This window comes from Diabrotica virgifera, chromosome 1 (genome assembly GCF_917563875.1).
Source record: "Diabrotica virgifera virgifera chromosome 1, PGI_DIABVI_V3a".
Lineage (NCBI taxonomy): Eukaryota > Metazoa > Arthropoda > Insecta > Coleoptera > Chrysomelidae > Diabrotica > Diabrotica virgifera.
Genome location: NC_065443.1, coordinates 230,216,948 through 230,232,352, shown reverse-complemented (window position 1 = coordinate 230,232,352; position 15,405 = coordinate 230,216,948). Strand labels below are relative to the sequence as shown.

General features: G+C 33.8%; 1 protein-coding gene across 2 annotated transcripts in view; it reads left to right on the top strand.

Annotated features, from left to right (window-relative positions):
- Positions 1–15,405, top strand: part of LOC126882768 (membrane-bound alkaline phosphatase-like) — a 118,345-nt gene that overhangs the window by 65,503 nt on the left and 37,437 nt on the right. For both annotated transcript variants that reach the window (XM_050647768.1, XM_050647765.1), the window contains exon 5: positions 14,460–14,789. In XM_050647768.1, the coding sequence (XP_050503725.1) occupies positions 14,460–14,789 (330 nt within the window). The remainder of the gene's footprint in view (positions 1–14,459; positions 14,790–15,405) is intronic.

Below are 15,405 nucleotides of genomic sequence, written 5' to 3'. Positions count from 1 at the left end.
GTCTCGTTTATCCAACATCCTAGGTATTTAAAATGGTTAACTTTTGTTATTGATTCATCACTGACAATTAGTTGCATAGGGCCGACGTCTTGTTTACTAACCACATTCTAACCATTCATTCCAATAACGTCTTGTTATTGGAGCATTCTCTAGTGACTCGATCTATAAGGAATTGAAGATCTTCGATGTTTTCAGCCATGATCGCGGTGTCGTCTGCATATCTGATGTTGTTAATAGTTTCACCCCCGATTCGAACTCCACATTGTCCTTCCAAGGCTTCATTAAAAATTATTTCTGAGTATACGTTAAACAAAGTTGGGGACAACATACAACCCTGTCTGACACCTCTTTGAATGCAAATTTTGTCTGTTTCTTTGCCGTCTACCAGAATAGAAGCTTCTTGATTCCAATATAGATGTTGTAAAAGTCTCAGATCTTTATCATCTATTCCAATCATTTCTAGATATTGAAACAACCTATCATGTTGAACTCTATCAAACGCCTTCTCAAAATCTATAAAGCAGACGTAAATTGGTTTCTGTACTTCCCATGATCGTTGAAGTAATGTTAACATTGAGAACAAAGCTTCCTTTGTTCCCAATCCTTCTCTGAAACCGAATTTGTCTCTTCACATTTCTGCTTGATTCTATTAAGAATTATCTTAAGAAGTAGCTTGAGAGAGTGGCTCATGAGACTAATTAGTCTAAAGTCTTTACCTGATGATGTATTAGGTTTTTTTGGGAGTGGAATAAATGTAGACTCTAACCATATCTGTGGCATCATTCCAGTCTCGTATATATGCTTATAAATGTTTGTTAGTTGTGAGACATTGTCGTCATCCAGAAGTTTGAGCCAGTCTGATGGTACTTGGTCAGGGCCTGGAGATTTCTCATTTTTGCTCTGTTTGATGGCTTTCTCTACTTCCGCTTTTAAAATGCTAGGACCAGTATTCGTATACTTTGTGGTGTTAAGTGGTGGCCTCGTATCCAGGAAGAGCTCTTTTATATAGTTAGTCCATTCTTCCTTTTTTTCATCCAAGTCGAGAATTATTTTACCTTTGGAGTTTCTCATAAAGTGAGGAGTTCTTTTTCTCTGAGTGTAGGTAATTTCTTTAAGCTTTTTATGTATATTAAACTCGTCATGTTTTCTTTGTAGTTCTTCCATTTCACGACATCTTTGTTCCATCCAGTCCTCTTTTGCTCGCTTAACCTCGTACCTTATTTGTCGATATATCTCTCTATACCGAATCTCGTCTTTGTTTTTCCAATTTCTTCTTTGTTGAATAAGGTCTAGTATTTTATCGGTCATCCAATCCTTTTTCTTTATTGAGTCTTTTTCTGGTTTCAAAACTTCGTTTGCTATGGTGACCATGGCGGAATTCTTGATATCTAGATTTTGACCGATATTTTCTTGTTCAGATCTTTCTAACTGCTTTTTAATCTCACGATTTATCTTATTTCCGAACTCATCTGCTATTACGGCATTTCTTAGGAGTCGAGTATTAGGTTTCTTCTGCGTTGTGGGGGCTTTTATTATTTTTAGTTTTAGTTTAAATCCAGCACAGAGCAGATTATGGTTAGTTGCTGCGTCTGCACTTGGGTATGTTTTTGCAGATGTAATACTGTTTCTAAACCTTCTATTAATGATAATGTAGTCAATTTGATTTCTGACTATCTTTCCCTCTTGATCAGCTGGAGATTTCCAGGTATATAGTCGTCTTTTAGGTTGCTGAAACAAAGTATTTGATATAATGCATTTCTCTTCTTGGCAGAACTGTTTTAGTCTTTGCCCTCGTTTGTTCCTTTCTCCAAGTCCATACTTTCCGGTTATATCTTGTGTGATTCCGGCACCGACTTTTGAGTTGAAGTCTCCCATAATAATTGTAGCTTCATGTTTTTTTGTGCTCCGGAGAATTTGTTTAATTTCGCTGTAGAATTGCTCAATTTCTTCATCAGGTTTGTCAGCTGTTGGTGCATAGACTTGTATTATATTAATATTCAGTAGTTTATTTTGCAGCTGAATCATCATGATACGATCATTGAAGGGGACGAAATTTCGGATACAGTTACGAGTTTCTTCTTTGACAATGATTGCGACTCCGTTACGTCTGGGTCCTTCTGCCTTTCCCGAGTGGTATACAATGTATCCATTACTCTCAAATATTTTTGACCCTAGCCATTTCGGCTCGCATATACCTAGGATAGGAATGTCTAGTCTGGCCATTTCTAGCTGAATATTTTGTAATTTCGCACCTTCAAACATAGTTGTTACGTTCCACGTAGCTATCTTGTGGATTTCCACGACACGGGGTTTTCGTGTGTTGACGACCTGAGAGGCCCCGTGGTCTGGTTGTGATCTTCCTCCCCTGCCGGATCTTGGATTCCGAAGTCCATGATCATTAAATGTATGTATAGTTTCCTTATCTGTCATGGGAAGCTGTACTAGAGATATCCACAAGGATCTTTAATGTAGTGGTTTCTCCTGGCCTTCTACATCCTGATGCCGTTGACCATTTCCTGGTTCCTCCGCCTTTGAGACCGATTTCTCGGTCTCAGGACAACAGAGTGCCCTATGAGAGGACAACAATGTAATTAGCACTATAATATCGGCCGCATTAGAAAACCCATACCTACCAAAATATATAAAAATCGTGTAAGCCGTTTTTGAGATAATTGAGTGTTTCCATACATAAAACTCACTCTGTATAGTGCGTCCATAAAGTAACGCATAAATTCATTGTTAGCTATAGCTTCCAGTCCAAGGTACTACGAACAATAACAAGTACACCTTGGTTTATACCAACCAGATAAATCCAAGACGATCTCCAAGTAGCCACAGTTAAGGAGATAGTAAGTAAATACAGCAGCCGCTATTTGATAAAATTAGAAAATCATCCAAACAATCTTGAACTAAACCTGCTAAATAATAGTGAGCAGACTCGGAGACTGAAGAGACACAAACCATTGGAGCTACCATATAGGTTCTAAGCAGCAGTGAAGTGAAGTGAAGTGCAGTGCAATGAAGTACTTACCCTTACAGGGCACATTTCACTATTTTAGGTTTGACTAGGCAATCTCCTCAGGTCTGACTGATGGTCTTAGTCAAAGCCCGAAATAAATTACAGTTTCGGCCTTTGACTAGTCAAACCTAGGAGAGACTACGTTGGTCAGGCAAAGGTCGACATTTAATTTTATGAAATCGGGGTTTGACTAGTCAAACCCCGGTCAGCTATTAATATGTTGTAATTTGTTAGATTAGGTTTAATAAAACGTCATTTTTTAATTGTAATGTTTATTATTTTTATATTGTCGTAATTAAAATAAAAAATTAGTGTTTATTCTCACATGTTGAGGCATTATGGCATTTAGAGTTGCACAATACGTTTGACTTTTTACACTTACATGGTTTTGAAGAGCATTTCTTATTGCAGTGGTATTTTATAAATCCTTGTCCTCCAAATTTAGAATATTTTGTACTAATTTCTCTTAGAGACAGCTTAACATCTGGAACATCTTCGAAATTAGGAAAATTCTCTTTGCATTTTCTTATTTGATTTCTTGCAGAAAGTGTGTTTATTGTTCCGTATTTCGTACCAACTCTATGTAAACCGTCAATTATTTTTTTATCTTGTATGATACCCAAAATATTTCGAGCATCTCCTTCGAACGCGTTCGAGTATGCGTTGTGCACAGACAGAAAAGATTAAAATAAATAAAGGAAATGCGATTGAAGGTCTTCATTCCCAGCCTAATGCTATGAAACAATTAAGTGAAAAAAATGTCCTCCAATTTCGATCGGAAAAACTGTAACTGTACCTATCCCCAGCTTTGATAGAGTTAAAGGGGATGCTTGAAATATTTTGGGTATCATACAAGATAAAACAATTGACGGTTTATATAGAGTTGGTACGAAATATGGAACAATAAACACACTTTTTTCAAGAAATCAAATAGGAGAATGCAAAGAGAAATTTCCTAATTTCGAAGATGTTCCAGACGTTAAGCTGTCTCTATCTCTAAGAGAAATTAGTACAAAAGCTTCTAAATTTCGAGGACAAGGATTTATAAAATACTACTGCAATAAGAAATGCTCTTCCAAATTACATAAGTGTAAAAGGTCTAACGTATTGTGCAACTCTAAATGCCATAATACCTTAACATGTGAGAATAAACACTAATTTTTTTATTTTAATTACGACAATATAAAAATAATAAACATTAATATTAAATAATGACGTTTTATTAATCCTAATCTAACAAATTACGACATTTTAATAGCTGATCAGTTTAATAGTTTGACTAGTCAAACCCCGATTTCATAAAATTTAATTTCGACCTTTGCCTGACCAACTTAGTCTCTCCTAGGTTTGACTAGTCATAGGCCGAAACTGTAATTTATTTCGCGCTTTGACTAAGACCGTCAGTCAGACCTGAGGATTGCCTAGACAAACCTAGGAGTGCCTAAAATTTGGGCTTTGACTATAACACATACACCTTTTTGAATAAACAACAAACATGCTTATAATTCTGTATTGCATGTAGTAAATAACCTATAAAAAAAATAAATTCATTATTAGCTAAATAAACAACATTATTAGAAATTCCCCAAACCGTTCGATTTTTATTTTTAAATTACGATTTTTGAATGAGAGTAGCGGTCATAAGATAGCTTATTTGAAATGTTATTCAATTCTCTATTCAGTAATATAAACATTAACATAATTAAGTCCAAAAATTTTCTTTTATTAAATTAATTGAAACAAAAAGAAGAATGTATGTAATTTATTAATTCAATATACGTTTTACTGTTGTCAGAAAACAGGAAAAAAATATACATTTGACAAATAATAGTACAATGTGTACCTAGCAGGAAAAACTTAACATTCCCTGGCGATGTAAGCATTGCCGTCGAGGCGCAAGCCGAGACAAGGCAATACTGAGTCCGGGAATGTGGCTTTTCCTACAAGTTATACATACTATTTTTCCGAAAATCGAACATTTAAATTATACTAAAATAAATATGTTAAAATTTTCAACTAGACATATTATTATTTTGACTTAAATATTCGTGATGCCAGCAAATACAGGTTTTGTAACTATAAAAACAAAAATATTGAATTGTCAAATTTGACGCATTTGCTTATTTTTGGCAGTATTTTTGGTCTGCTGTAAGGAAAACATATTTTTTCTACAACCACTATTCAAAGTGCACTTTTCTGCACGGTTTTATGTTAGCAAACTTGATATTTTCTCACAGTATAAGATATTTGACATTAGTGTGCAGAAAAGTGACGTTTCTGTGCCGCAAAGTGACGTTTCTGTGCCGCAAAGTGACGTTTCTGTGCCGCAAAGTTCTTTTCTGCACAGTTGACTACCTCATTCTGAGTAACGTTATATTCTGTTTACATCCGTGGACTACCGCATTCTGAGTAACGTTATATTCTGTTTACATCCGTGGTTAAACTTTAGACAAATATATAACCTATAAGACAATTATTATATTTAACTATAGCATAGAAACTAAATTATGGATGTTACAACTGTTTTATTTTACAATTTTATTCTTATTAAACATTTTATAATTATCAAATAACCAATAAGGATTTAGCAACCTGTGCAAGAGACGTCGAATGAAGTAGGTTTTGTGTAAATCCGTGACTGCATAAATATAATGTCAATAATGTGTAATAATTGTTTAAATTTAAACAAATTAAGGCAGTGCATTAATTTTTTAACTGATTTCTGTGCAATTTATTTAGGTATAAGGAATTTAAATTGATTAGTAGGTCTTAATTAAATACAGTTTAAAATTTATCACATAGGTACCTATTATAATTAACCGTCGTATGGAAATTGTGATTTTTATTTTTAGGAAAAACTGTGCTTGTAGAAAAAGTATAGTGTGAAACACGTGCAGAAAGGTAATTTCTCACTCGTTTGAATTGCGGAACTCGCTTGCGCTCGTACCGCAACTTTTCAAACTCGTGAGAAATTAGTACCTTTCTGCACTTGTTGCACAATATACTATTCCGTACAGTTATTTTTCGTTTCCAGGCAACGGGTAAGTATAAGGAAATAATATATGTTGAAGTCTTTCAAAGTCATTCCTGACCGATTTTCGGGAAATATTGTCATTGTATCATGTATTAAAAATATTGAAAATATTGTATAATCAAAAAAAATGTCTAAATTTTTGACCGATTTTTCGGAAAATATTGTTTTTCGCATAAATTAAATGTTAAAGGTGCCACCCACCTGCCTCTTGGCAGTTTGAACATTTCGTTTAAGCGAAAATCAATGTTGACTTTTCAAATATTTTTTTCTGTTTTCTGGTAGCAGTAATAGTTATTTATGTATCAAGGGTGTAAAATAGGCGTTTATGGACCGCGACGTGTAAGTAAGAGCCCGAGTCGATAGGCGAGGGCTATTACCACGTAAGGTTCATAAACGCTGTTTACGCCCGAAATACATACACATTTTTATGCACGACTGTTTTAATTGAAGGATATATTGAAGATTGAAGATTCTGTGTCAAATAAAATGAAAATCGCCCAAAAAATTGTCAATGCTGATATGCCATCTACAAGTTGCTCAGATTGCAGTCCAAATTTATATGGTGATTCTTTTGGGCATGCACCTTCCACAAATCATACGGAGTTATTGGTAGTTCATAGCAACTTACAACAAAGCAAAGAAGCAAATCCTAAAATTTCTATAAATAATTGTTCAAATTGTGTTATAAATATAAAAGTATACATGTAGGAAACTTATGTTTGATTGCTAAAGTTATAATTTCTTTCATCATCATCATCAGTGGCGTTACAGCTCTTTATGAGCCAAAGCCTTCTTCGGAACAATCCTCCATTCGCCCCTGTCTCTGGCAACTCTTCTTCATGCTCTAATTCCAATAGATTTTAAAACAGTTTCTATGTTGTCTTGGTACCTAAGTCTCGGTCTTCCTCTTGCTCGTTGTCCTATCGGCCCTCTTCGATCAAAAACTTTTCTAATTATGGCATCTTCCTCTCACCTGATTACATGACCTATCCATCTTTCAACCTTGTTCTTTTTTGCTACCATATATTCGTCTTAAAATTTTTCGCTCAAAACGTTTGAGCAGTTCTTGGTCACTCTGAGTAAGTGACCAAGTTTCTGAGCCATATGTTAGCACTGGTCTTATTAGTGTTTTGTAGACAGTCAATTTAATTTTTCTAGGTATTGTTGAGGCCATCTGTCTTCTTAAGCCATAGTAGCACTTATTGGCGAGCACTATTCTTCTTTTAATTTCTTCACTGACATTGTTTCTTTAGTTAGTAGCGAGCCTAATAGTCCAGAGAAATAAGATTTTTCTCGTGACACATCCCCCTCCAGGCCGAATCCAAATTTTTTGAGTAGTATGGACATCTATATTATTAACCTATATGTTTCCTGCAGCCGATTTTGATGATATACATAGTTATAAACAAATGAAGATCAAAAAACGCTAAATTTTCGCTTTTTTCGTCTATTACCAAAAAGTTAAGCACTTTAAACAAATTTGAGTGTAAGAAACTCATAAATCGTATAAAAAACTTCAATATGACGTTCGCTGAATATGTCCATCCTTATTGGTTGCTTAGAAAATTGCAAAATAAATCATAAATTTTGAGTTTTGAAAAATATTCATCTCATGTAAAAATTAACTTAGAACCTTCTTATTACACGGAATGCTGATACTTCTTGTACTTAAATTATGTTTTAAATTTCAAAGCAATTGGTCAAATAGTTTAAAAGTTATTTAATTTGTTTTTCCCAAATTCATTTTTTTTGCAACACTTCTTCTTCTTGTAGTGCCTATCCGTTTCGGATGTTGGCGACCATCATGGCAATCTGCACTTTGCACACTGCTGCTCTGAAAAGATTTGTAGTGGTTGTGTTGAACCACGTTCGTAGGTTTTTCAGCCACGAAATCCTTCGCCTTCCTAGTCCTCGCTTTCCCTCTACTTTTCCCTGCAAGACCAGTTGCAGCAGTCCATATCTCTCACTGTTCCTCATGATGTGACCGAGGTATTCGATTTTGGCTGTTTTTATTTTGATTAACAGCTCTTTTTCTTTTTTCATTCTCAGCAAAACACCCTCATTAGTAATGTGGTCGGTATAAGATATCTTCAGGATTCGACGATAAAGCCATATCTCAAAAGCCTCAATTTTCTTGCAGGTGGCGTCTGTGAGAGTCCACGACTCAACTCCGTACAACAGTATAGGAAATATATAACATCGTAGTAATCTGACTTTTATGGGTATCGACAAATCATGACATTTGAACAACTTTGCCATTTTTTGAAATGCAGATCTTGCTTTCTCTATCCTACATTTGATTTCTATAGAATGGTCCCAATTTTCATTGACGTTCGTACCAAGGTAGGTGTATGTTTTTACTCTTTCTATTTGTTGACCATTCACACTGATTCGTCCAAATTGCTGTTCATTCTTAGAGATCATCATACATTTGGTTTTCTTAGTGTTTAGTGAAAGCAACACTACAAGTCAGAAAATTATGAGGCTACAATCATACTTCGGACAGTTTATGAAAGAAGAACATTTATACTATTACCATTATTAAAAATAAATGACAAAAAATATTTTTAAAGAGTATAAAATGATTTTGAAAAAACATGTCGATTTTTTGCTTACTTAAAAACAATTAGAATAACTTTTTAACCGTTACCTGTAGAAAAATTATTTTTTCATATTTAGAAAGACTGAATTTTTATACATATTTAGAAAGAAAAACAACTGTCCTAGGATAATTAGGGACAAAGTTAGCCCCCCCATTTATTTAATTCACATGTTTTTGCAAAATAATTTTGCAATATTTATAATTATTTTTTTGGAATTTTTCTTAATTAATACTGTAAATTTCCTTCTTCCACAAACTATCCAAAGTATTACTGTAGCTTCATCATTTTCTGACTTACAGTGTTGCAAAAAAAATAAATTTGGGATAAACAAATTAAATAACATTTAAACTATTTGACCAATTTCTTCAAAATTTAGGGTATGAATTAAGCACCATAAGTCTCAGCATTCTGTTTAATAAGAAGGTTCTAAGTTAATTTTTACATAAGTTATAAATATTTATAAAAACTCAAAATTTATGTTTTATTTTGCAATTTTCTAAGCAACCAATAAGGATAGACATATTAAGCAAACGCCATATTGAAGTTTTTTATACCGTTTATGAGTTTCTTACTCTCAAATTTGTTTAAAATGACTATTTTCTTAGTAATAGACGAAAAAAGCAAAAATTTACCGTTTTTTGATCTTCATTTGTTTATAACTATGTATATCATCAACATCGGCTGCAGGAAATATATGGGTTATTATTATAGATGTTCATATTACTCAAAAAATTTGGTTTCGGCCTGGAGGGGGTTGTGTCACCAACAGGCTATTTTTTTTTCCTTATTTCTCTGAACTATAAGTATATGAAGGTGTCGACACCTTCTAGTTCTAGGTCGTCAATTATTATTCTTGTAGGTGTCGGGTTGCTTGACCTAGTGCAACACATATATTTGGTCTTTTGAACATTTATATTTAGCCCCATTCTCTGTGCAGATGCTCTTAACTACCGAAATGCTTCAGTCAGAGATTCTTTAGATCTACATATGGTGTCTATGTCATCTGCGTATCGGAAAATTTGTACTGATTTGTTAAAGATAGTACCGTTCGTATTAATTTGGGACTCTCGAATTATTTTTTCTAATGCCAGGTTAAATAAGAGACACAATAGTCCATCACCCTGTCTTAGTCCATTTTTGCAATGGAAGGATCTTGACAAATCGTTCTGGATCTTTACCACGCTCTCTGCTCCTGTGAGCGTAAGTTCAGTTAATTGTACAAGATGAAGCGGTATTTTAAATTCTACCATAGCAAGTAGAAGTTTACCTCTATTAACTGAGTCGTATGCGGCTTTGAAGTCCACGAATATGTGGTGGGTGTCGACGCCGAACTCTAGGGTTTTTTCAAGGATCTGCCTCACTGTAAATATCTGGTCCGTTGTTGATTTATTAGGACGGAAGCCGCACTGATATCCTCCTACTATTTCTTCAGCGTAGGGGAGAAGTCTTTTGTACAATACGTTGGAAAACACTTTATATGCCATATTGAGTAGAGTAATGCCTCTATAATTATCACACACCATCATGTCTCCCTTTTTGTGTAGAGGACACAGTACACCCAACTTCCAGTCTGTGGGTGTTTCTTTCTGTTGTCAAATTGCCACATAATTTCTTTATTGAAATAAAATACAATAAATAAAAACTTTGTGTTTCACTAACCACACCCGCCATCTAACATTACCGTCCGGCGGGCGATAAAGAAGCCCACGGGTGCTAAAGTGGCACTTTACGCCCGCCAAATGTATACATAATATGGACTTTACCGCCCGGTCGTGCATAAAATGTATTTATAATTAAGTAAATTACATAGATTATTTTGTGTCAATTAATTTAATTTAAAAAAATATTTTTCCGCAAATCGCCAGGAAATTTTGACATTCCTGTCAAAATTTCTTGAAGAAAAAGTCAGGACTTCCTTACTGTAAGGAAATGTCATTTCCTTACTGTAAGGAAATGATATTTCCGTACAGTTGTTAGTGTTCTACATAAATGATACAATTTAATAAATGATAGAAAATAGATTTTCGTACTTTTCTCTTGATTTCTTTGGCAATAATTCTAATGAAGCAGTATTCACTGCCTCAACCAGCTCTGGAGGAGTCCCAGGAATGGAAATTTCATCATCACTTATCATTTTACTTTCGAGAACACCAGCAATTAAATTTATAAGCGTCAAGTTTGACAATTCAACCTCAATACGTTTCCATAGTAACCCAAGTAATTTTATTAGGAATTTCAAAGCACCATTTATTTGGGAATAAAATTATCGCGTTTTTTTTAAATCAATCAATATCTGTCGAATTTTAAACGATTTGCGGAAAAATAGTATGTTTACCTCGTAGGAAAAGCCACATTCCTGGACTCTGTGTTGCTAAGTCTCGGCTTGCGCCTCGACTTAGCAATCTTCACAGTCGTCCAGGCATGTTAAGCTTTTCCTACCCGGTAAACAATGTACTATTGGGCATCCTTTATAAATAATTACATTAATAAAAAAAACTCATACAGAAGTAAAAACTTCAAGTTGTATACTGGTATAAAATTGTTTATTAAAAACTTCATTAAATGTCGTGAAAAACGTTTTCGATCTAATTCAGAACATCTTCAGTGCCTAGAATGAAGTATTTCCACGTTAGATTAAGGCAAAAAGGTTAAAATTGTGACTGTCAATAAGAAAAATATGTGGAAAATACTTACATTCTGCTAAGTAATTGTAACTAGCACCCTATTTAAAGTGGTAACTTCATGATATTTGGTTTACATGTTAAATTTTATGGAAATATGGTGACTACCAATCGATGTTATAAGATTAAATTAAGTACATGCTTAATAGTCCTGTCGCCAGGGGGGGTACAACGGCCTTCTTAATTCAGATGGACTTACCCAAGTTTTTTTTATGTATTTTGGCCCATAGAACACGAATTTTTTGGGTAACAGTTGATCCGGATGTCGATAAGATTGTTATAAACAAAGAAGTTGAGGAATTACATAACAGCGATTTCTCACAAAACAAAACAATTTTTTGTATTTTTTGGGTCATTGTAACCAAACAATGTTCCTACAAGTTTTTTCGTAGGATGCATAGTTTTCGAGATAAACGCGGTTGAACTTTCAAAAAATCGAAAAATTGCAATTTTTGAACCCGAATAACCTTTGAATAAAAAATAAAATAGCAATTCTGCTTACCGCCTTTAAAAGTTTAAGTCAAATTTTATCAGTTTTGAATATTTGCATTGCTCAAAAATTTATTTTTTGATTGTTAAAAAAAGCTATAAACACATAGTGTTTCCCGTGCTTAATACATGCGTTTTAAGGTGATACAGTAGCAATCAACAGGTAGCCAAAACGCGTTCCAAGATTGCGGCTGTAATTTTGAATATTTTTTCGAGATATTTGGCACACGCATTCGTAATATAATAAAGAATGGCGATACAGAGCCCAATTTGAAAAATATATTAATATGTAGAAATTACTCTGTAATTAAATACAATATTAAAAAAACGAGCCTGTACCGCCATTAAGAAGAACAAAAAAATACACTTTCTCCAAATAAACTTTTTTATCCGATGCCTAGATTTTGTGTCATTTTGGAACTACTAATGAAATAAAAAATTTTATTAGTTCCAAAATGACACAAAATCTAGGCATCGGATAAAAAAGTTTATTTGAAGAAAGTGTATTTTTTTGTTCTTCTTAATGGCGGTACAGGCTCGTTTTTTTAATATTGTATTTAATTACAGAGTAATTTGCACATATTAATATATTTTTCAAATTGGGCTTTGTACCGCCATTCTTTATTATATTACGAATACGTGTGCCAAATATCTTGAAAAAATATTCAAAATTACAGCAGCAATCTTGGAACGCGTTTTTGCTACCTGTTGATCGCTACTGTTTCCTCTTAATGCATGCTACGTAGAAATAGCCCCGCTTGCACTTTTACCTCCTCTACCTACTCATTCGATTTTAAATGAGAAATCATTGAAAACATCACTCAAGCACTAGGTGTTTATAGCTTTGTTTTAACAATAAAATAATAAATTTTTAGCTACACAAATAATTAAAACCGATATAATTTGACTTGAATTTTCAAATGCGGTAAGCAGAATTGCTATTTTATTTTTTAATCAAAAGTTATTCGGGTTAAAAAATTGCAATTTTTCGATTTTTTGAAAGTTCAACCGAGTTTATCTCGAAAACTATGCATCCTACGAAAAAATTTGTAGGAACATTTTTTGGTTAGAATGGCCCAAAAAATACAAAAAAATGTTTTCTTTTGCAAGAAATCGCTGTTATGTGATTCCTCAACTTCTTGGTTTATAACAATCTTATCGACATCCGTATCAACTGTTACCCAAAAAATTCGTGTTCTACAGGTCAAAATACATAAAAAAACTTGGGTAAGTCCATCTGAATACAGGAGGCCGTTGTACCCCCCCTGGCGACAGGACTATAAAGGGCAACATGTTCCCTGCTCGAAAAAACTAGGTTCTTGCCAGTTCAAAGAGTGACATGACAAGACAAGATAAAGTCAATTTTTTGTTAAGAACTTCAAAAAGTGTAGTTTTAATTTTGGATTTAGTTAAAATGTATTGGTTGTTAATAACTGTTTGAAAACGTAATTAAAATTGTTTAAAAAATTAGAATCTATTGTGAAGTCTAAATTAGCAACTCTCTATTCCAGAAAAAACTGTGTGACGTCATCGATTGTAAAATGACCAGGTGAAAGTTTATACTTTCACCCCAACTATGACGCCACTAGTATGATATATATATATATATATATATATATATATATATATATATATATATATATATATATATATATATATATATATATATATATATTTAAAAACATAAGATGTAGATCTTTGAAACACACTCAGTGAACCAAAGATCCAAGGTTATTGGTTTAACGACCACTCGTACGAAATCAAATAGATGAAATAGAGAATGTGGAAAAATCCCCTTACGAACAATTCACACATCCACCATTTCGGGCTGGGAAAAATTTTTTTTTTAAATAGAATCAAAGATCCAAACACCAGTTCTTAGAAATGTGTTTCGCCCTCTTCAACCTCTCTGGGCTCGTCGGTAAAGACAAGAGGTTGAATATCTTTAGACAAATTCTAATCAAAAAACAACATTCGAGACCTAGACATAGAAGGTGCGTAAGTCTACGGCAAATCCGACAATGACAGTCTCAAGTTTTAATTCCCTAATTACTTAAAGTAAGTAAAATATATGTTTAAAAACATAAGATGTAGATCTTTGAAACACACTCAGTGAACCAAAGATCCAAGGTTATTGGTTTAACGACCACTCGTACGAAATCAAATAGATGAAATAGAGAATGTGGAAAAATCCCCTTACGAACAATTCACAACATCCACCATTTCGGGCTGGGAAAAATTTTTCGAATAGAATCAAAGATCCAAACACCAGTTCTTAGAAATGTATTTCGCCATTTTTCTATTCGAAAAATTTTTCCCAGCCCGAAATGGTGGATGTGTGAATTGTTCGTAAGGGGATTTTTCCACATTCTCTATTTCATCTATTTGATTATATATATATATATATATATATATATATATATATATATATATATATATATATATATATATATATATATATATATATATGTATAAATATATATATATATATATATGCCAAAAAATCGCAATTTAAAAATAAAAATCGAGCTGTTTTGGTAATTTCTAATAATGTTGTCTATTTAGTTAATAATGAATTTATGCTTTACTTTAAGGACGCAGTGTATATTATTATAAAATATTTACTGTTTTAGGCGTTTATGCACATACTGCTAACAGACATTGGGAAAGTGATACTGACGTTCTGGACGACCACGAAAACCCCAAAGAATGCGAAGATATAGCTCATCAATTAGTTTTTGGAGAAACTGGAAAACATCTGAACGTGATATTAGGAGGTGGACGAAAAAAGTTTATACCTGCTTATGTGAAAGATGAGGAAGGAAAAAGGGGCCATAGAAGCGATCATCTGGATTTAATTCGCTTGTGGATGGAACAGAAAGAGACGATGAAAGCTAGCTACGAATACGTGTGGAACAAGGAGCAGCTGTTGAATTTGAGAAATGATACAGAATATTTGTTAGGTAACAGCTGTAAATTTCGTTTTTCTTTTACAGTTACATCTTTATGTTAGTGCTATATCAATATTTAAAAAAAGAGAGCGTAGCACTTGCGAAATGCCGACAGAAGTTAATACTTCTTATATACCTCTTCTATTATATTCTTCTTCTTCCTGCTTCCTTCATAGGCTCGTGCCTGATCCATCTTCGGATGCCTCCTCATCAAATATCCAGGTTGTCACTTCCTTGGCCTTCCTATACTCCTTCGACCGTTTAGTAATCTATCTCGTGCTATCTTTACGAGTCTTTCTTCTCCCATTCTGCTTATATTACATCTTTACCTGAGGTCTGTGCTACGGTGTCTATCCCATAATGATTTTCCTGTGATATCTTGGACTATTTTCATTTCACACGTTTCCATCAGTCTTTTTGTTCTTGTGGTGTCAGGTCTTGTTTCCGCAATGTAGGTCATAATTGGCCTAACTACTGTCCTATAGATCTTGGCCTTTGTTTCTGTCCGTAAATGTGTGTTGCGCCATATAGTGTGTTTAAGACATTCTGCTATTCTATTGGCTTTGTTTACTTGTTGGGCAACTTCCGCTTCTGTGTCTCCATAACTGTGCATTAGCACTGCCAGGTA